Source organism: Rousettus aegyptiacus, unplaced genomic scaffold (assembly GCF_014176215.1).
Source record: "Rousettus aegyptiacus isolate mRouAeg1 unplaced genomic scaffold, mRouAeg1.p scaffold_m13_p_2, whole genome shotgun sequence".
Classification (NCBI taxonomy): domain Eukaryota; kingdom Metazoa; phylum Chordata; class Mammalia; order Chiroptera; family Pteropodidae; genus Rousettus; species Rousettus aegyptiacus.
Genome location: NW_023416295.1, coordinates 116524739 through 116547147, shown reverse-complemented (window position 1 = coordinate 116547147; position 22409 = coordinate 116524739). Strand labels below are relative to the sequence as shown.

At 41.7% G+C, this 22409-nt stretch overlaps 1 protein-coding gene across 1 annotated transcript in view; it reads left to right on the top strand.

Moving 5' to 3' along the window:
- The window catches only part of MYRFL (myelin regulatory factor like), a 112579-nt gene that overhangs the window by 60535 nt on the left and 29635 nt on the right, over positions 1–22409 (top strand). The window contains 5 exon segments of the mRNA XM_036235857.1: positions 1030–1140; positions 2846–2936; positions 8563–8761; positions 16153–16263; positions 17052–17161. Of these exon segments, the coding sequence (XP_036091750.1) occupies positions 1030–1140; positions 2846–2936; positions 8563–8761; positions 16153–16263; positions 17052–17161 (622 nt within the window).

Below are 22409 nucleotides of genomic sequence, written 5' to 3'. Positions count from 1 at the left end.
ACAAGATAAAGTAGGTAAAATGCATTGAAATAATTTCAAAAAATTTTATAAAAAGGTCCAGTTTTAAATAGTTTTAAGTCATTATTATTTTTATAATCATTTACTACTAACAGTCTTGCTAACAACTTTGGTTCCTTGAGATAGATTATGGTTCGATCTTTCTTTTAATTTTTCATTTAAATTGGCTGATGTTAATGGAATTAATTTCAAGGTTCTGGATCCCTGCTTTGCTTAAAGTTTATTTTTCTTTTTTTTGAAAGCTATGTGAATCAATTTCCTAATGGGGTTCCAAAACAGAAAGCGTACAGGACTGGGATCACCCAAAGCAGCTTGGTGGTCCAGAGAGAGTACTCTATAGAATGCCGTTGGAGTGGGGTTTGCTTTTTGATAGATTTGGCTGGGGCGCAGCCGAGACGTCTCAGTGTTTTGACCGAGTCGGTCTCTTAAGGGCTGGCCCCTTAGCTGGAGCAGCCTGGGCAGGATCTCAGCCTGCCACTCCAGTGGGAGCCACATGTACAAACACAGCTCTAAGCCTGGCTGGTGCTTCTGGTTCTCCCTCACCCAAGCAGATTATGTGCGGTCTTCCCCCCATAGCCAGGCCAGGAAAGGGCAAATATGAGAAGGAGATGTAAAGGAGTCCAAGAGAAATTGCTTCAGTCAGGAGCCAAGTGCTATAGGAACTGACAGAGGCACAAATAAAATATGTATTTCCTCTCCATTGTGGAGGTAAAAGAACCCACATGTGGTATTGAGAGCATATGGCCCTTAGGAGTCAGAAACTCTGGGCTTGAGCTCCTGCTGAATGAGCATTTTTTACCATTCAAGAGTTATTCTGTGGCCTTCCCTGGCAGCCATTCCTGGCCATGCTGTGCATAGCTTATTAAAAAATCAGTAATCAGACTAAACTGTCCTCTACAGCATGATGAGAATCGGGGCCTGAACATACTGGAGAATCTCAGAATGGGTTAGATACAATTAAAGACTCCATGTCCTTTTATAGTCTCTTGGTATTTCTGCTGTTTGTTTTAGAATTGACCTGATGGCTGACCAGGTCACCAAAGTAATGCTGGGCCGACTACACTTCAGTGAAACCACAGCAAATAACATGAGAAAGAAGGGGAAACCAAACCCTGACCAGAGGTACTAGCATCATTATGTCAGTCCTGGGGGGCCCAGTGCTTTAGCTGACCAGGCAGAGTACTCCAAATGCCCCTCTGCTCCTCTGGGCCCCACCAGCCAGCACACCAGGCTTCCCTCAGCCACTTTCCACTCTACTCTGACTCTGCCAGCTTATTAACATTTCACTTACCCTTAGTCTTCTTTCTTCTTCCATCCTCATCCTAGCAATGCCCAGCCCCCAACCCGCTCACCTTGGGTCCCTCCATGATTTTCTTGAATGATCACAGGTTTACGTCTCAGTGCCATCCAAGGACTGAGGACTGACTGCATTTCTCAAACCTGTGTGATGGTGACTAATATGATACCCTGAATCCTGCAGCTTTTCTTTTTTGGAAAAAAGAAAAGAAAAGAAAAGAAGTCGCATTAATGATTCAGACCTGTGGGTCTCATAGTGTGGTCCCAGGACTATAAGATATAGCACCTGGACACTTGTCAGAAATGCAGGTTCTCAGACTTCACCTAACCCCTATTGAATCAGAAACTTTGGGGGTGGGGCCCAGGAATTTGTAGTCTAACAAGCCCTCCAGGTGGCTGTGATACATACTTATAGTTGAGAACCACTGGTTTTAAAACATAGGTTTTGGAGTTGGACAGAATTGAGTTTGGATATTTGATACTGCCATTTACTAACTTGATGACCTTGAGCATGTAACTTAAACTCTATGAAACTCATTTTCTTATTCTGTAAAATGGGAACAAAAACCATATCCTACTTCTGTAGAACTGTTCTGGGGATCTAAATGAAATAAAGTAGATAAACTGCTTAGCCCAGTGTATGATATATTGAGCTCTTGGTAGATAGTAGCTGCTAATAGTAATAATAATAATAATGATTTATTATTTTTATTAATAAATAAATAATTTATTATTTTAGATACAAAGTAGAACTCTTGTTCTCTAGGGATTGGAGAGTCTATAGAGTGTTACAGAGGAAGTTGCTGAAGTTTTTCATCCAGTTCTTAAAGGAAAAATTTCTCCAATAAGGACAGTATTTATTCTTACTTTCAAGAAATGGTCTGATCTTAAAAATATCTCATCAATAGTACATATGAAGAAGCAATTGAAATAACAGCACAAAAATTACCTTGGGAGCAATAGGGGAGGCTCCAGGTTTTTGACCGAAGTCATGACTGGAGGATGTGAAAGGTATAGGGTACATGGCCAAGAGCATTTTGTGGTGGGAAGGGTCCAGTGTGGCTGAGCAAACTCTTTTGGGTCTCCTTCCATTGAGGCCTCGAACATGTATCTTGGGTGATCGTGGACGAGGGAACCTCTAAGGTGAGTTCTTGTTGTGCATGTGTTTGTGAGCAGGGCCGTGCTGAGGGCCCAGGAAAGCAGCCTGCACCAAGTCTGCATAGATGGGTCGAGCCCAGGTCCCCAGTGAGTGTCTCCCCAGGGAAAGCTGCTCTGGGACCCTGCAACACAGCTCACAAATACCTCAAACTGGCCAAGGGGTGGACTCAGAACAGTAGCGAGTGAATCAACTGCTCTCGCTTCACAGGAGGGACAACTTAGAGCAGAGGAGAAAATCTTTAAATACACGATCTTTAAATGTGAACACATCTGGGTAAATTCACTACTGATTAACCATGGGGTGGCATTTGATCGCACAAATTATGTGTCTGTTCCCCGATGTGTTGGCGTTGGCCTACTGTTTCTGAATTAGATACTTCATGTTGGTGGTTGGACTGTATGTTGCTAATCAAGACAAGTTCTATCTGTCGTCTGCCCACATCTCTGAAAAGATCATTGTAAGGGTAAGCTCAGTTCTTTGACTCTTCTGGATCTCACATGCTTTTCTTCCCCATAAGTAGAATTTACATTTTTAATGGCATGTTGGGAGATGAATGTTTCTTAGTTGATAATGAGCATAGTAATCAAAGACACTCTTATTTTAGTTTTTCTACAATGGTTCTCAATCAGGAGAACTTCTGTCCCCCAGTGGCAATATCTGCAAATATTTTTTTGCTGTCACAGCTGAGGGATGCTACTTGCATCTTAGTAGGTAAAGGTCAGTAATGCCGCTCAACGCCTTACAATACATAAGACAGCACCCCCCCCCCAACAAAGAATTATCCTTCTAAAATGTCAGTAGTTCAGAAACCCTGGTTTTTACATTGTGTTCTAGGCACTGGGCTAAATACTCTATATATGACTTCATTTTACATTGTTTTATATTTATATTTCATTCTTTACACCCAGAGGAACAAAGTCACGAGAGGGTGAGAAACTCATTCAGTGATAGGGTGTGGTTGCAACCTAGTTCTCTCTGACCCCAAAGCCCACAAGGCAGGGAAAACGGTGGGAAGATATTCCATGCCCTAAAGCGATGGGTGACCCCAAAGGCACCTGGGCCCCTGCCTAGAACATAGTAATGGCTCAGCACGTTTTGCTGAATGAATGATTGGTCACAGCTGTGGATGGGAGTCCTGGCAGCCACAAAAACATAAAGCTGTTGGCAGCTGCAGCTGCAGCTGTGTAAGGTCGGGTTGGCCACTGCTGAGAATGCCAAGGGCATGAGAGAGCAGGTAACCACAGGCCTGGCAGCCCGGTGAGAGGCTGTGTTGTCACGGGTTTTTGAAGTGACACAGGGTGGATATGTGAACTTCTATAGGGAAAAGCGTTCGCTGAGAGCATGCCCACCTACTTGGCTTGGCTATTAACCTTAGGCCTGGAGACAGGACCAGCCCATTTGGGGAAGCGAGTCTTTCCTTGCTTGCCTTAAGCTATTTTGAAACAAAGGACCCTCTGTGTAATTCTTTTAGTCAATTAAAAATAATAAGCCCTATTAGTGGAAATCCTTAAACTGTGTTTCAAAGTTTTAACGGAGGTGAAGTAATGGTGGAAATGAGGTAAAACCCTGATGAGTTCAGATGTCCTAGGGTGAAGAGGGGTGGGCTCCGTACCTGCCAGGGTGCGTGCCCCAGTCTGTGTTTTGTGTCGTCTGATCTAACCTGTGCCAAGTGAAGTTTCTCCCAGGAAAAAGGAAGGTGTGGCCCTCTCCCCTGGTCCTGAGCAAAGTGCATACATAAGTTCCCAACCCTCCCTCAGCGGAGTTCAGGGCAGTTTTTGACATCTCACCCGATGCAATCTGGGATTGCTTTGTTATACTAATGAATCTGATTTAAAATAAAGTCTGGAAACCTAGGCTGCTTATTGTTTCTGATTTCTCATAGGAAAGAATACAGACAGACAATGCCATTCTTTTTGGAGTTAGCAGAGATTAGATATCATGAAAGTGCCGCTCTGAGCCATAGAACTCATGCTTGAGTCAGGCAGTCTGCTAGTCACCTGCGTACTTTGAATAATTTACCTGGTGTCGAGGTTCCTGCGTTTCCAGCTGGCAGCTCTTGCAAAGCTATATCCTGGCTGCCATGCAAGTCCACACAGTAGCAATAGGGGAGGGAACCCCACTGTCTAATATGCTGTGACCAAAACTGTTCACCGACATCTCCTTTTATCCAAAGCACAATGATAACTTTAAACTACATTAACAACTTCGAGAAGCTGAAAGTTTCTGTAATTCATATTTGGTATGAATATTTTAAAAAATGAAATACTCAGTATAGATCTGGTGTCATGTTATTTACTGGATTTTTATCTTTTAAAAAATGACTGCATTCCAGATTTGATGGCTTTCTTCTAGCCATAATTTTTTGTTAAAGAGAATGCCCTATTCTGCAAGGGTGCTAAATACCCAAGTGTTGCCCTAACAAAATTTAGAAGAATAATAATAGTAATAACACAAAATCTCCTCCTCTCCAAAAACTGGAAATATCTTACTGATATTATTTCATCCTGACCCCAAAATGCAGATGTGAAAATGAATGCAGACTTTCGAATCTCTTCAATTGTTTAACATTTAAACCAACCAAGAGGAAAACAGAATTTCAAAAATGGTGTTACTGTTTGAATCAGTGAATTTTAGAGATATCCACAAAACACATTTCATGCCCCTGAGATCCTATGGATCACGATTTGGCCAGAGATTGGATCAGCCTACATTCTGCAAATGTAAAGCCAGTTGTGCCCTCTTAGGGCATGGTCTTGGCCCTGTTAGTTTGAGCTCCAGAATGAAGAAAAATTTGACAATTAAAGATGTTACAAGACATGACCACATTAAATGGAAAACTGCAAAATACATTTAGAAAATCCAGATTCATTCTGAGGCCTAAGAATCATGCCTCCCAGTAGCAGAGATTCATGTAAGGACAATTGTATGCGAGTTGGACTATATGAGATTCAGGCCTCCAGGAGGGGCTTGGGAGAGACCAAGTTTGTCAGAGTTCTCCTTGGAGAGAGAATCGTGAGCAGGACCCAGTAAGTTCTTCTGGCTTGTCAATCAAAACAGCTTGATAAATATCTTATGGTCCTGTAGTGTAAATTGACCAGTTTCATGGAAATTAAGGTTTTCCCCAAAGAACAGATTTATTTCCCAGGTGTATGTTTTGGGGCGCATTCTCCACTGGAGTTCCTTCAGATTCTCCTCATTAATGACTAGGCTTTCCTTCAGCTCCCTTTTCCTTCTAAAACACAACATTAAACCCCCGCAGTTTTTGATCCAGTAAGCTGGAGGTGCCTGAGAATATGCATTCCCCACAAGCTTCCAGGGAATGCTGCTGCTGCTGGGCTGCAGGCAGCACTTTGAGTGAGGAGGGGAGAGAGCATTTTGAGGCCCGTTCTTCATAGCCCTTTCAAAAAGTGCAAAAACTGATTTCTTATGAGCTGCCATCCTCAGTTCAAGTTCTCCTGTTATGCTCTTTGGCTACGGCTTTAGCAGCCCAAACAATGGCAAAGCAGAGAAATTTCAGCGTTGCGTTCCAAACTCAGATAAGCCTTAAATTACTATTAATTGCTATTTTCTATTCCAAGCGCCTGCAGGGGGCGCCATTTACATTGTATCCTTTGTGTGTGGAGTTCCCTCCCTCCTCCGAGTTGTACAACTCTGCAGGTGTGTTGCTGAGGAGAGCAGGTAAATCAATTATAGGTTGAATGGTGATTGCTATTCTCAGCAGAGTGTGTGGAGGATAAATTTGAGACTATTCATCCTCATTTTTGCAAAGTGTTCATGTACATGATTTCGATAAACTCTCACAACCCTTGGAGGTAGGTAAAGAAGATGTTATTACCTTTATTTTTCAGAGGAGAAAGCTGGTACAGAAAGGTTAAGTGACTGCCTCAAGGTCACACAGCCAGTTTGTGTCATAACGTAGACTAAAATGTTCAGGTCTTCCCTAAATATATGAAGCTGTGAGACAAAAATTATTTTTAGAAACTTTAATTCATTTTGGTGTTCGATAGCAGTCAACCATTATTGGGCCACATGTAAATACAAATTTATAATTCCAGAAAGGTTTTCTGTGATTCCATTATAGTTTGCTTTGACACATTAAGATTCTGGATACCAGAGAAGAGAAATAAGTTCACAGACATCATAATAACATTTTCCATATGGATAAGGACTAGGGCTAGATATTTAGAACACTGTAGGTCTCTGGCACTTTCCAAAATGATTTGGACGTATTTTAGGGATCTGAGTTTTCATCTGATGAAAGCCAAGTGAGATTGTTGCAGTTGTTTCAAAAAATTAAATCTACTTATATCTGCTGTTCCAATATCAGTTACCAACATGATAATAATTATCCCAAAGCTCAAAAAAAAAAAAAAAGGAAGAAAGAAAGAAAGAAATCCATCACTGTCCTATTTTGTTTCTTTGAAATGGCTCATTATGTTCAGAGTAGAGTAAACTATATCAACATTTTATACAGCATACCTTTGGATTTCGTTGATTGCTCACTATAAAAGGATTTGAGTCAAAGCCAATTTGCCATTCACAGACAAGGGGGCTCAAGGGACTTTGCAGAAAAGCTCTTTGTTCAAGTAAATTCACACAAAATAATGCTCAGTGTTGTTACTTCATATTCTTTCACTGCTTTTGTCTATCAAATGTCAATGGTTGAATCTTCCAGGCAGCTCATGATTCAGACAGGTGAGAATGAAACAGGAAGTTAAAGACACCTAAAAGTTCTTTAGCTGAACCGAAACTAAGAACTGCACTTTGTGGTTTCTTTTAATTATTATTTTTAAATTGGTAACACATGCATATGGTGAAAATTCAAATCATACTGAGAGGGTAAATAGTGAACAGTAAATTTTCGCACCCCAGTTTCTGTGTCTACCAATCTCCATTCTTGAGGAAACCATTGTTACTGTTTTCTTGAGATAATCTAAGCATATTTGGGTACTGAGTTTGTAATGATCATACACTGCCAAAAAGGCACTAAGTGAAGACATTGCATTAATGCTGACTTTTTAGATGATCAGGGTCCCTACTGTTTTGTCTGACATTCTGACCACCCTGCCGCAACACACAAAAATGAGATTTAGAAGTATAGGTCATAATTTTTAAAAAACTTTAATTTTGTGGGGATTTTGAAGGTTTCTGAGATCCCTACTTAAAGATTTTTGGAAATATATTCAGCAGTTACAGGAAAGTGGGAAAGAGGGCAGATAGTACAATGGAAAATTCTTCAGCAAAGAATTTTGTTTAAGAGTAAAATCTCCATCCAGAACTTTGTCTAAAGTTTCACTTGGATTTTCTTTGAAGACCGCATTCGGCCAGGGCTACTTCTAGGCAATAGCACAAAAAGGCAAAGTTAGAATCATTAATAATCAAAGGAAGTATAATTCCAGTTCCCCAATTTATTAGCTTTGTGGCTTTGGGCAATTTGTTTATCCTTTCAGAGTCTCAGTAGCTTTAAAATGAGGATAATAGTATGTATCTCATAGAATTGGAGTGTGGATTTGCACACAACAAAGGTAGCAGTTATTATTCTTCCTTTGGTATCATCTTTGTTTAGGGAATAGTTGAAATGTATTAAATATATTTGTATTGTCATTTGTTTGTCAATTGCATATGAAATCATAAATCTGAAAGTGTTTTGAAACTATGAAAGGGCTAGAAATGCAAGGTATCTTTATTTATCTGAGCTTTAATAAACTTGTAATAGTTTCTGCTGTAATGTTCTTTTTTTAAATCATTATTAATATCATCCCTGAAAAGATGGTCATTTCGAGTTTTCTTTTTCATTTTTCGTCCAGTAAAATTGACACATTCTCAATTCCAGATATATGCAATAGAGACTGGATGTTCCAAATGTGGCCTACTGGGCTCCTGCTCATGGTGGACGGAGCAGATGGGGGACCCCCTGGCCTTCCTGGGGCCAAACTCTTTTTGAATATGTAAGAATGTGCCATTCAACATATGATTTTCAGGTGAAAGACTTAGATAACAGTCTGTTTTCCTTTGCTCTGAGGAATAAAGCTGTCATCCATTCCTGCTACTGTAACTTTAATTGTAATATATTTATGTATTTTTTCCAGGCCTCTAACCCTGGGCAATTTGAAAATGACAGTGATGCATTATGGCAGCGAGGACCAGTTACAGACTCTGTTGTCTGTCATGGTCGAGTGGGAATAAACACAGATGCGCCGGATGAAGCCCTGGTTGTCTGTGGCAATGTGAAAGTGATGGGGACAGTTATGCATCCCTCTGACAGCCGGGCAAAGCAGGATATCCAGGAGATAAGCATGGGGCAGGCCTCGGACACCTCCTCTGACACCTGTGTCAGATCCGCTGGGTGCTCCTGGCCTCTGCCACGCGGCACACGGGGCATCTCTACCTTGTCACCTGTGATGTGAGACTGCTTAACAGTTATGAGTGCTGGAACCGTTAGGAATCTCTGCTGGAACCGTAAAGCAGTTTCTGCCCAAGAGAATGGACTGAACCGGACAGGAGCGGTGGGCTATGACAGCACAGCGCTGGCCTCACAAGCAGGAAGTCTCCCAGTCATTTTCCACAGGCCGTTGCCTTTCCTTCCACGCATTGTCAGCTGCTGGATGCAACCTTTCCTTTCCATTTCCAAGTTTCCGAGTCCCTGTTCATCTTCCGAGCACTGTCTCAGTCCAGTTCCTGACCATATTTCTCCTGGACCTCTCCAGCCCCTTCCCCCCAGAGCCCCTGGCACTGGCCCTGCCAGCTGCCATCTGCCCCACACATCCCCTTTCCCTCAGCAGCAGCTCCTCCTCCTCAGCTCTCACTAGGTCAGTCTCATCAGCCAAGGTGCCAGGTCAGACCATCTCCCTCTCTGGAGAGGCAGCCGCCTCTTAGAAATCAGAAACCAGGCCTAGAAATCAGGAGGCTGCTCCTTCACCTTAGGCTCACTCCAGCAATGTCACCCTGGACAAAATGCTTAACTTTGCTGAACTCAGTGTCCTCAACCCTAAGATGGAAACGGGTCTCTCTGCCCAACCCCACCACTCTTGTATTTTTTAACCCAATGAGATAGTAAGTATGGAATCATCTGGGAAAGTCACGACTTTGAAGACCTAATGGGTTAGGACGAAGATCCCATGTCACTCCTGGTTCCAGCTCTTCCACCATTTAATTCAGTTTCCCATTCACTGCTTCTACCACTTCCCCACCTTCTCACTCAAGCTGTTTCTCCAGTAAGCAACCCGCTTTTAAGCCTCCTTTTCTTATTCCTTTTTAGTTAACAGGAGACTTAATCTGTAAATCATTGGCCGTTCTTCCAGACTGCATTCCTTTCCCAGTGCAAATCTGCACTGGTTTTTCTAAACCAGCCAAGGAATGTCCGTCCTCCTTTGCTGAGAGGATTCCAGAGAATGGTTGTAATTGTAGACTTTTGTGCTGATTGCGAAGCTGCGGTTCATGTTGGAAGAGCTGTGACCTACTGGCCGGGTAGGAACTCTGAGGGCTAGAAAGTTCTCACGTACATGTTCAGATCCCAGTCCTAGATATTGTCCCTTTGCCTTTCAGACAGAGATTAACTCTCTGTGTTTCAGATCACACCAATTCAAACTTATCCCTGCAACAGGCTGTCAGTGCCCTACCAGTTTTATCCAAATGGAAATGGAAGATGACAAATGGGGCAATTCATCCACAACCCCTCCTGCGACCACCAGGCTTTTCCCAGAGTGTCATTCACCAAACATTTTCAAGTGGTGCTCCTTGATGTGAAGGAAATATATTGTCTTAAAATAACAAATTTCTTTATAGCTTCTCCAATCCCTATTAGGAAGCCTTCTCCATAAAGAGAAATTTCATCCCAATCCAGTCTCTAAATGTGAAATTCCTGTCTCCCCGTCCTGCTCTCAGCAGCATGACAGAATAAAGAGAAGCCAGTCTGCAGCAGAAGGCTAGAGTTTTTGTCCTGATTTTGGCAACCACTGGCTCAGGAACTTTGGCCCAGAGACATTCTATGCCTCTGTTTCTTCTTCTGTGAACGGGGAAGGCTCATATTCATTTACCCATGGCGAGGGCTTTTTCTAATTATGTGAAGCAATTTTTAGCTGTATGAGGCTAAGAGACAGATATTATTATCTGCTTGTGAAATGCAAATTGAATGTAATTCATTTATTAAATTATTTCATAATAATATATTTGTTCTTAATAGGCTTATCTACATTTAGGAAATATATGTTTCTAGAAATCTTGTCTGTCCTGTTGGCCATTTATTACAGACAAAAGAGAGGATGGCAATACTGATGATAGTGCCGACTGATGTATGAACTTCATCCTCACCTTCCCCTGACCCAGTTTTTCCAACTTGTAAAAAGGAAGCCACTCTTCCTAATGTGCTACGAGGGCGTACTTAGTCGATCTGAGCACACGCACAGGGCTGGAGGCATGCATCCTTCATTCTTTAAGGTTGCACGGTAACCAATGCTGGCTGCTGGATGAGCTGTTGCAAAGCACAGTGGCCAGGACATGGACAGTAGACTAGTGATTACAGTAGACTGTAGACTAGTGTGTGTGTGGGGGGGAGGGGTGGTAGATGAGGTCAAAGAGGTCAATTATGTGGTGACAGGGAGAAATCTATGGGCAATAAACACTCATGCAATATACATATGACTTACTGTTGAATCATACATTTGAAACTTACTGGGTTTCATCAATCGATGCCACCACAATAAATAAAAAAATAAAAACATAATGAAATTAAATCAAATTAAAAAAAAAAATAGTAGGCAAACATGTTGCCCAGTATAGTGACCGGGGAAAATGAATATAGGCGGCTGCCTTACCCTGGTTCTAGGTGTCTTCACCCAGGGCGACATGGGTTGCTTTGCAGATATTAAGCGCATGCGCCCTCTGCATAGAGGGTCCTTGTGGAGGAGATCTCTGATGCTCATCCGGACACATATCCAAGACACAGAGAAGATAAAGCAGATGTGATTAAAACCTGTGAAACTGAAGCACTGGAAAAATGAGGTTGACTTAAGAGGAGCGGCTTAACTTACCCAGATAGTGCATTGTGCTTATTGATGCAACTACAGACTGGAAAAGGAAATGCAGCTCTGAGAGTGGAAACTGAACAAAATGAGGGTGGAAAATCGAAGGAGTGTGAAGAACATCGATGTCAACGCAAAAGGAAAAAAAATGAGGAAGTCGAAAGTTGAATGCGTCAATCAAATTCTGCAGCGAAGGCTGAAAGCAAGGCAGCAGGAAAGTAAAAACTAAAAACCAGAAAAAAATCAGCTAAGATGAAATGCTCAAAAGTTGTTTTTCCCAACTGCACCAACAGTGAGATAGTTAAAGACAAAAAAATGAAGAGCTCAGGAAAGCCAGACATACAAAGTCTCCCCTCCCAGTCACAAGCCAAATGCAGAAGTTCCTCAGTTTGCTCTCAGCCAGTGTCACTCAAGCTGCTCTTGATGAGAGACTGACAGTCCTGGCTGTGGCCACAACTAGGTGACATATGACAAGATGTCTTTTCCTGAACAAACTGTGGTGCAGGTCTCAAGTTAATGATACAAAAACCTTGGGCATGAGGCAGCATGACAGTAATGGCCATTTGCATTCATGGTCAAAACCTTCAAAACTGCTGTGGGCAAGATCTAATCAGACATTCAGTTTCTAGCTTCTTGCTCAACACACATGATGAGTAAGGCGTGGCATTGAGTGCTACTCTGTGTATCATTCCTGGAGATGGATTCCAAGAAGGCACAGCCCTTGCCTCAAGGGTTTTCCATAGGCCAAGTATACACATATGGAACATGCAATACAATCAATTTATATTTAGCTTTGGAAAGTGGACAAGCCAGGAAGCAGAAGAGCATTTTTTTTTTTTTTAGAGAAACATTGTATTAGAAGGTCTTTAGATCCCCAAGCCAACCCTCAAAATTTTCTTTGGCCAAAAATCTGTCTGAAATACAATGGCAATAGTACTATAGAACCTAAGTGCTATGTCTAGCAATATATCTGTGGGGGAAATGCGTTCAAAGATCCAATTTAGACACCGATGGTCATTTTCCCTTTGTGTAGCCTAAACAGCCTAAGGGAGGATACCTCTTACTCTGCTTTCCATTTGCAGAAAAGAAATTTCCTCTCCTTTGGTCTCTGATGGGGGCTCATGCAGGAATGGCATGGATAAAGAAAAGTAGGCAAAGTAAGCACAGGACTCTCCAAGGGTGCAGGGAGTGGGGAGCTGGGTTGGGCCTGGCTAGCCTAGCATATGGCCAGGGCAGGCTGGCTCCTAGTCGACCTCCTATCTTCAATCTGTTAGTGCCAGGAGTTATTATGCCATTTCACTACCTCCATTCTTTCATTCCTTCTTTTCTTCATCGAAGTTCTGGGTGCCTGCTACATCAGACACTTTGCTAGGCACTGTGCCGTTCCTGAGATGAACAGGGCATAGGCCTTGCCCTAAGGGATCAAACTTTTATTAAACTTTAGGTCTAGATAAGGAGCACTCATTTACTCTACAGTGCCTGAGATAGCATCTTACACACAGAAACTACTCGTTAAGTATTTGTGGAAGGAATGAATGTGCTCACATGATAGATGTATGCACAGGGTGATATAAGATTTTGACTATTCCTTCTCAGACTGACTTGGAAGGTCTTCCCTGCTCTGGCCTTCATCTTTATAGTCCAGTAATGTCAAACTGCCTCTGTTGTGCAGACACCATTCAGGGAATTTGCTGCCTTGGGACTTGGCTCATGGTGCTCTTTCTGCCCAGCATCCCTGTCTTGGTCTCACTCTTTCCACCTCCCTTACCTACCATACGTCTTTCCCTTACTTTCCTATCTTAAAGTTATTAAAATAACAAATATTAGTTGAGCACCTACTACATGCAAGGAATTGTATTAGAAACTGGTGATATGGTGATGAACAGAAAACCGTGGACTCAAATATGTCCTCATCTTCATCAGGTATATAACCTATAGAGAAGACAGATAATAAGGGTGGCACAATTACCTCTCTGGTGATAATTTTGAAATGTGCTATGGAGAAAAAAGAACAGGTGCCATTAGCACGTAAGCATAGAGACCCTTCCTAGTCCTGAAGGTCAAGAAGTGCTTCTCCAGTGAAGGGATATTTAAACTGGGGGAAGAGGAAGTGGGGAGAGGGAAGGGATTGTTTCTGAGACACAGAAAATACTATGAGCAAAAGTCCTGAAGTGAAAAGAGCAGAACATATTTGAGAACTGGAGTGAGCTGAGATCTCGGTTGGGCTTCACCATCTTAAGGAAGCCTTCCCTTATTTTCCCCTGAGAATATTTTAGATAACTGCTTGGAGCTGCCATGATTCTCCATTCATAATTCCATCATCACTCTGCATATCACACTGTAATATAATCAATCAGATGTGACGAGTCTGCCTTCCTGTTCAAACCATGAAAAGGCAATTATTTTTGAAGTCCCAACACTTAGTGTAGCGCATGATATGTTAAAGGTGATTGGTAAATGTTGGCCAAATAAAATAATGAATGAATGCAGTGAATCACGCTTTCAATATAGCAGTTATTAAAACAAAGTGAGCTCAAAATTATACCACCTGACAAGTGCCTGAAATAAAGCTCATCCACATAGCCAGTTGAGTGCCGAGCTGCAAACTTTCACAACCAGCCAAATTCGGGAAATACAGAGAGCCTTTAAAGATATTGGAGGGACTTTCCTGCTTACCCGACAGAGGTGGCCAAGGGAGTTGCTGAGGGCCATGGCAGGGGTTTTCTGAAAACAACAATAACAAAGGATTTTGTTATTTGGGCGGCTCTAACACATGAATAAATGTCCAGGCAGTATAATATTAATTGCGAAGAGACCACTAGTTTCAAAATCCAGTTATGTCCTAAAAGAAAATGTAGGGACCCGATAAGGCTGCCAACTTTTTACTTTTTGAATAAGATCATTAAAAAAATATCAATCTCCCAATCAAAAAATGGGCAGATGATCTGAACAGACACTTCTCCCTAGAGGACATACAAATGGCCAACAAATATATGAAAAGATGCTCAACATCGCTAGCTATTAGGGAGACGCAAATCAAAACCACCATGAGATACCATCCCACACCTGTTAGAATAGCTATAATCAACAGAATGAGTAATAACAAATGTTGGAGAGGATGTGGAGAAAAAGGAACCCTCGTACACTGTTGGTGGGACTGCAAATTGGTACAGCCTCTATGGAAAACAGTATGGAGGTTCCTCAAAAAACTAAGAATTGATCTACCATATGATCCAACAATTCTCTACTAGGTATTTACCCCAAAGACTCAAAAACCCATATCTGAAAAGATATTTGCACACTGATGTTCATAGCAGCATTATTCGCAGTGGCCGGGACATGGAAGCAACCGAAGTGTCCTACAAAAGATGACTGGCTATAGAAGCTGTGGTACATATATACGATGGAATATTACTCTGCCATAAGAAGAGATGAAATACTGCCATTTGCGACAACCTGGATGGACCTTGAGATAATCATGCTAAGCAAAATAAGCCAGACAGAAAAAGTTGGCTTTTATATGTGGGATATAAACCTAAAAGCAACAAATGAACAGGACAAACAGAGACTCATGGACATGGACAGTGGACTAGTGGTTACCAGAGGGTAGGGGGTGGGGGACGAGGGATGAGGTAAAGGGGGTAAAGGGGGTCAAATATAGGGGTGTAGGGGGAGGGTGAAGTGGGTAAAGGGGATCAAAGGAAACTGGACTCTGGGTGGTAATCACACAATAGAATATATAGATGTCAAATTATAATGTACACCTGAAAGTTACATAATTGTATTAACCAGTGTTACCCCAATAAACTTAAAAAAAAAAAAGATCAATCTTGCTATACCATCAATTCACTTAAAAACCAATCTCAAATTAAAGAAGAATCCTTTGAATCAAACACATTTAGCTTTACGAAAAATTCACTGTGTTGTCTTCATTGTTATCATTTTGTTGGGACCCAGTGAAATTTTTTTGAGAGATTCGCAGTGGCAGTTGGGAATACCTTTGACAATCTGCAAGATTAGTGAGCTCAGAGGGCACCATCACTGATTGGGTGATCTAGGGGAGAAGCCATTCTCAGGAGGGGAGGGTCTGGGTCTTGAAGGTCCAGCAGGTGGGCAACGAACTTGCAATGTGCCACTTGAAGAAATTTCCTCCAGCAAAATGTTCAAAAGGTCAATGATAGAGGATATATCCATACCTCAGAGGTTGTTACTTGAATGAAACATTGCATTTTCGACCTATAAATACAAGGTTGACCTGTATTTGTTTGGTATTTATATTGTGTGTTCATTTGGAAATGATACTTTGCAATCCTGAACAGCAATTGTTTCTCTCCCAAGGGAGCGACCTCAGTTCACAGAAGGAGGGTTTGCCTTTCAGAGCAGGGAAGGAAGGCCAGAGCAGTGAATGAGGGAGCTTCTGCCTTGAAACTTAGATGTAAAAACTCTGGCTCAGTTTACAAATCAGTGGATGGAAGTCACTGACCTGAACCTTGAAACTTTGGCTTCTCTGAGGATAAAAATATAAATTTTTCTTAAAATGGTTTGGGCAAGAGGAAACGACCATCGCATTTTCAACATTCCTAATCTCTCTGGGTTGCTCTGGGCATTGATTTGCATAGCGAATGCCTAAGCAGGTGAAATCTGCTCTTTAATTAAATTAGGTGGATACGCATGAACAGCTGAGAAGAATAACCCAAATGAGGATTGTCGAATACGACTACAAACCTGAATTCGTGTCTGTGATGGGAATAAACACTGCCCACGAGACAGGTACACACACAAGTGCTCTTCTTATTTGGGTATTGTCAACTATTAAAATTTTAATTCCCCCTTCACCTGGAGGTTGTGTGCTATGGCATTTGATGAATCCCGTTGGTCTAACTTGTCCTCTGCGAAACCTATAATTTCAGGAACAGGAAAGGTTAAAGAAATTTCTGTCATCTTTACTCAATACACCCACCCCACTTCTGCACCCCAAGGTACCAGTGGAGTATTTTGAATATATTGTTTCTTCTCACTGGAGTCCTCTCGCTCATGGGTTGAGGGTTGAGGGGCAGATGGAAACTCAGACCGTGTGAGCAGCAGCACTGGCAGTCCTGGGAGGGAGAGAGAAGATGGCAGGACATGCGGGTCTAGGTCAGAGAAGGAGCGGAGCGGTGTTAATACTCCAACATGAGAATCCTAAAGAAAGAAGGACCGTTTAGAAGGAAAAGTCCTCCTGCAGGAAAAGAAAATAATTCAAGCTAATGCCCTACCCTTGTTTCTATGTACAGGAATTTTAAGATATTTACTCACTCCTTCTAACATTTGGTCCAGAGTCTCAAGGAAAAGTCTCAAGAAATGACACTCCCATTTTAATCTTACAGTGATTCTTGGCTCAAAACTCCTGCTTTGCTCAAATGCATCATAGATCAAAGCAAAAGCTGACAAGGGATAAGCATCTATTTGCGGAGACGTCCCATATGGCTTTTTTGTGTTCCATTCTGATGTAGGCCTGGGAGGATTTTCTCCAGAAAGGTTTTTTCCTGTCTAAACCTGTTAGCGGGTGTTGTGTCTAGGAATGATTGCCCAGGAGGTGCGAGAGGTCCTGCCTAGAGCCGTAAGAGAGGTTGGTGATGTCACCTGTGAAAACGGAGAGACATTGGAGAACTTCCTCATGGTTGACAAGGTAACCACTGAATAGATACCTGCCGTTAGAGCTATAATCCCAGAGTGAAACCCCCTTCTGTGACATCACAATGCGCTGAAACATCCCACCAGGAAGAAAACAGGACAATGAAAAGAATTCTCTACTGAACTATGGAGTAAGTTGGTATCAATTATGCCACACTAGTCATAGGCACCAAAAAGTCCCATATGGGAAAAAGAAAAAGGAATATGTAACAGTAAGCATTAGAGTTCAGCAGGTCCCGTTGTTGGAGGGAAACTGGCCTTGGGCAAATCCACTTAGCAGGAGTGCACTTCAAACAAGAACCAAACATCATGAGGAAGAGTGGCAAGTTTTGATTAGGCTTTGTCTTGAAAAATGAAACTCGAACTCATGGAAGTGTAATTTACCTCACATAATGTCATCTAGGTTAACATTAAAACAATGTGCTCTTCCTTAGAATAACTGAAGACAGAAGTTTTGTTTTGATTTTGAGCATAGTTTTTTGACAAAATTGTATGTTTGACTCTCACAGCACAGTCGTGAAGTGGGTAATTTTTACCAACATATCCATGAGCCTCATCATTTTTCCCAAAAGCCTGTCTTAATTCTTTGATATTCAAATCATTTTCTTTTGAAGGACTGTCACCATCCTTGTGGATTAGCAATTCTTCACTTGTTAAGGGGTCTAAGGTTGCCATTTCCTCACGTGCTGATGCCTTGTGTGTGATTCAAGTAGCTCTCTGAGATCACGGTTGTTAATTCTGTGAAATCTTGCATCTTTTGCGAGGTTTGCATATTCACTCTGCCGCTGATTTGCTTTACATTGTGTTTTTATATTTGATGCTGGGAGGGAAGACCGATTGACATGGGGATTTTATAGTAACCTGGAGAGATGTGTGAATGGAGATGAATTTGTAATTCGTCAATTCGGCTTCAAAGTATGTTAGATTTGGAGGGGGATCTTCCTAAAATGTAGATTCTGATTCAGCGAGAATGGGGTGAGACCTGAGGTCCTGCATTTCTAACCAGCTTCTAGGCGATGCTAGTTTTTGCCACTTCTGCTGGTCAGCAAACCACACTTGGAGTAGCAAGGTAGAAGGTGCGTTTTCATGTTATGTCCTTCCGCAGACGTCTATCTACAAGTTCTTGGACAACAAATACTCAGATAACAGGATCAGGATGGCCTGCTCCGCCCGGCCGGAGGGGCCGAGTGCAGAAGTCGAGTTACTTCCTCCTGCTTCCCGGCACTATGTCTTCAATAGCAGAAATTCTTTGGTCTCTCCTTCAGACCTTGGCTATCATTTTACTTGAGAGGAGTAGCATGAGAAATGTATTTTTCATCATAAGATACTAAAGTTTTCCAGTGATTTACTTAAAACATACTCAGAAGTATTTGTGTAGTGAAGTCAGCCTCACTCTCTTGCATTTTCATAAGCTTCCTGGTGTGAGAGAACAGAGCGTAGGCAGCAGCTGTCAGTCTCAGGATACAGCCTTGGGAGTGCTGCCAAGGTGGGGCCCTTGGTGTGGTATGTACTCACCTGGTAGCTGCTATGTCACTTCTGTCTGTGGCCCACCTCTAGAACACTCAGGAAAGAGATTTCTGGGTTTTCTGCGTAGGTAACATCTGTCCAGGACCTATGACTCTCACTTTTCAGCAAGATAATTAGTTCTCCCCCGTAGCCCGATATGTTCTTGTCCTCAATTAAGTTGAATGGAGACAGTTGGGTTTATTAACAACAGAAGTTCCAAGGGCCATTCTCTTCCTCCCCCAGGGCAGGCTACATCCCAAGTTCATCACTAGGAAGGCAAACACAGAGCACTGGGAAAGTGCGGGGTGACATTCCTGTTCCAGAAAGCCAGGTTCATCTGTCACCTGAGGAGCAAACCATACCAAGGCAGCATTCAGGGTATAAATAAGTAAAACCGGCAAGGGTCCAGAGTGGAAAAGTTGTGATTCTCTTAGTAACAGGACCTTATAGTGATATGATCTACGGAGACGTCGCTAAGGCCACACTCATTCACAGAATCTGTAACACCAAGAGCAGATGAACAACTTTCACTCTGCGGCCTGGCTTTCTCCTTTGGCTCCTTTCTGAGGATAGACTTCACTTGCTGGTTTAATCTTCCACACTGTGGAATTCCCCTGAAGTACCCCACAGAATATCTGTTATTCTTTCTCATTAAGAACAACAGGGAATGTGGCTCCTGTTGTCCCATGCTCTTTGTTAATTGTAAAATAAGCAAGATGTACAGAGAGCTGCTTGCTCTCCAGGCCTGCCACCCATTCACATGGGCAGCATGGTGTCTTTGATTGTCACGTTTAGCGATGCCAGCTTTTAGGAACTCCACTAGGACTTCCTGGGCTTCATGTGCTGTAGTAACTAGAAGAGATCAGATTCAGATACAATCTCTCTATTTTTCACTCCATTTCACTTCTACCCAATGCCATTTATTTATTTATTTATTTGTTTGTTTATTTATTTATTTATTATTTTTTAAAAAGTATTTATTTAAATTAGTTTCAAGTACACAGTACATTGGTTAGACATCTGTCTAGTTCATAAAATGATCCCCCCAGTTGCTCCCTCCCTCCCCTGGCCCTCCACCTAGTCATTATATTAATGCTAACTGCATTCCCTATGCCGTGCTCCCCATCCCCGTGACCATCCATCAACTACTAATTTGTACTTCTTTAACATTTCATCCCATTCTCCCAGCCTCACAAACCCTCTCCCCTCTGTCCGTCACCAAATTGTCCATTATATTTGTCAGTCTGTTTTTGATTAGTTTGTTCTTTTTGTTCCTTAGATTCTGCATATAAGTGAAATCATATGGTATTTATCTTTCTCTAGACTTATTTCACTCAGCATAATAACCTCTAGGTCCATCCATTTCGTTGCAAATGGTAGGATTTCATTTTTTTAATGGCTGAGTAATATTCCATTGCATATATGAACTGTAATTTCTTTATCCAATAGTCTGTCAATGGGCCTTTTTTTTTTTAATAAAAATAATTTTCATTGAGGCTAAAATGCAAACTTGAAATGCATATAAAAATGTCGAAATGTTGTGCTCCATGATTGCTGTATCATCTCCACATGTACTTTGTAACTTTATGTCACAATAGGAAAAAGAATGGCTGGATCTTTACAGACTGTCTGTCCATGAGGCCAACCAGAGTTAGAGATGAGTGATGTTAGTCAGTGTTGATATAACTAGCTTTTCTTTTTTCTTCTTAATAGGAGAGATAACCTTGTGAGATAAACTGCTCTTATCTGGGGTAATTTGCTTCTTCTCATAAGATTCTCATGGGTTGTGGAAGCTCTGTGATGGGAGAGAGAGTGAGAGCGCTCAGGGCAGATACTGGAGAAAGGAGACCACGGCAGGCAGACACCATTATCTAAGCCCGCATGTGACCACTAGGGGCTTTCTGGCTTGTTCCCCTATCTCTTTACCTGAGAATTTTATTTATTTGTTTCTGTGATTATGTGGAAACAGATGGTTATATTTCTTGAATGATATTATGAGGTGTACTTAGTATAAGAAAAATGTACACAATATATGCAAGAAGTGTCTTAAACATATCCACAGCTTAGTCTACGAAAGGATGAGGTTTATCTTAGAATAATTATTCATTTAATAATCTCTGTGTGTTTTTATTGATTGCACAGTATAAACCACCCTACTATAACTTAGTATGTAACTACCTTTTGCTCCTTCTATTTTTCCTTCAACCATAAATGTGTCAGGAATTGTCATTTGAGTCATGCAGAGATACCTAATACTTGATTCCTATCTTTAAGTAGCTTACAGATAAGACAGGTACACAAGTAATAAAGCTCTAAGCTATAACATGAGAGGTACTGGGGATGCATAAATGAAGTACCACATCTTTTCAGGAATGAGAGGATATCTGGAGAGCAGGGTGGAAAGGAAGCTGGGAGACTGAGAGACAAGTGAAAGAAGACACTGTCGGAACTTGGGGACCTCAAAATCCATGAGGAGCTTATGAGGTGTGTGACCGAGGAAGGGAGGGTATATCAGGAGGCCTCTCAAGCCTTCCTTTTTCTCATCCACAGTACCCAGTTAGACACCAAGTCCAGTCATTCTTACTTTGGTAATATCTTTTGTATATTACCTCCTCTCTTTATTCTCTCTATTCTTTTCATAGTCTCCCTAACTGACCTGCTAGCCACCAGTAGAATTATCTTCCTTAGAAACAAAACAAAATAAATATCTGATCATACAGTTTCCCTTTCCCGCTTTTATAACTCTCCACAATATGGATGGAATCTTCTTTTTCTAACTCATTTCCTAACACTCACAGCCACCCCCCAACTCCCAAACACCTTCCTTCCAAATGAGCTGAGAACCTTCAGAACATGGTATGTTTGCCCACACAGGCCCGTCCTGTTTTTTGGCCCTTCCCACACTTCAGCTTTTTGTCATTGTTGTTCCTCTCAACTCACCAGGTTTGTTTCTGCCTTAGAGCAGCTCTATTGGGTGTTCTCTGCCCTAAAGGCTCTCCCTTTAGATGATCTCATCATTTGGATCTCAGCACCGAGAGCTTCCCTGACCACCTCATCTCAATAGTCTCCACATCACTTGGGTTTCACCTTGCAAAATTCAGGGCCACAGCAAGGGTATATAATGCCTTTATAGTAATTAGAAAGAGGTGCCCTTTTGGCTAGTGCAGAGCCCGTTTACCCCCTCAGCTGAGCCTCTGGCAGGGGACACACTACAAACTTATTCAGAGCAGCCTGGAGACTTTTGTCCCTAACTGAAATTATCTTGCTTATTTGTCTACTTGTTCTTTGCCAGTTTCTCCAATTAGGTGTGTGAGAGCAAAAATCTTCCATGTTTTTCAAAACTACCTCTTTAGTACTTGATGTGTGGCTTTAACTCCGGGCTTTAGAATATTATAAGAATTTAATGAATATTAGTTGAACGAATTAATGAATTCTGTGATGCCTGCATTGATCCTGTCTCTTCGATGCCTTAAGCCTCTGAATACATATCTTCTAGAGTGTTTATCACATTATGTTGTCATTCTCTCTCTGTTACATGTCTCCTCCAGTAGACCATGAACTTGCAGAGGTCGGAGAATGTGCATCATCAATCATTTAGTATAGAATCATTTAGTATAGAATCTGATACATCCTGGGTTTTCGGTAAGAGAGTGTTTATATTAATGCCTGAAATTTTAATCTGAATAAAAGGAAGAGAAGTAGTTTTATTAACATGAAGAAGTCTGAAGGAGAGTGGT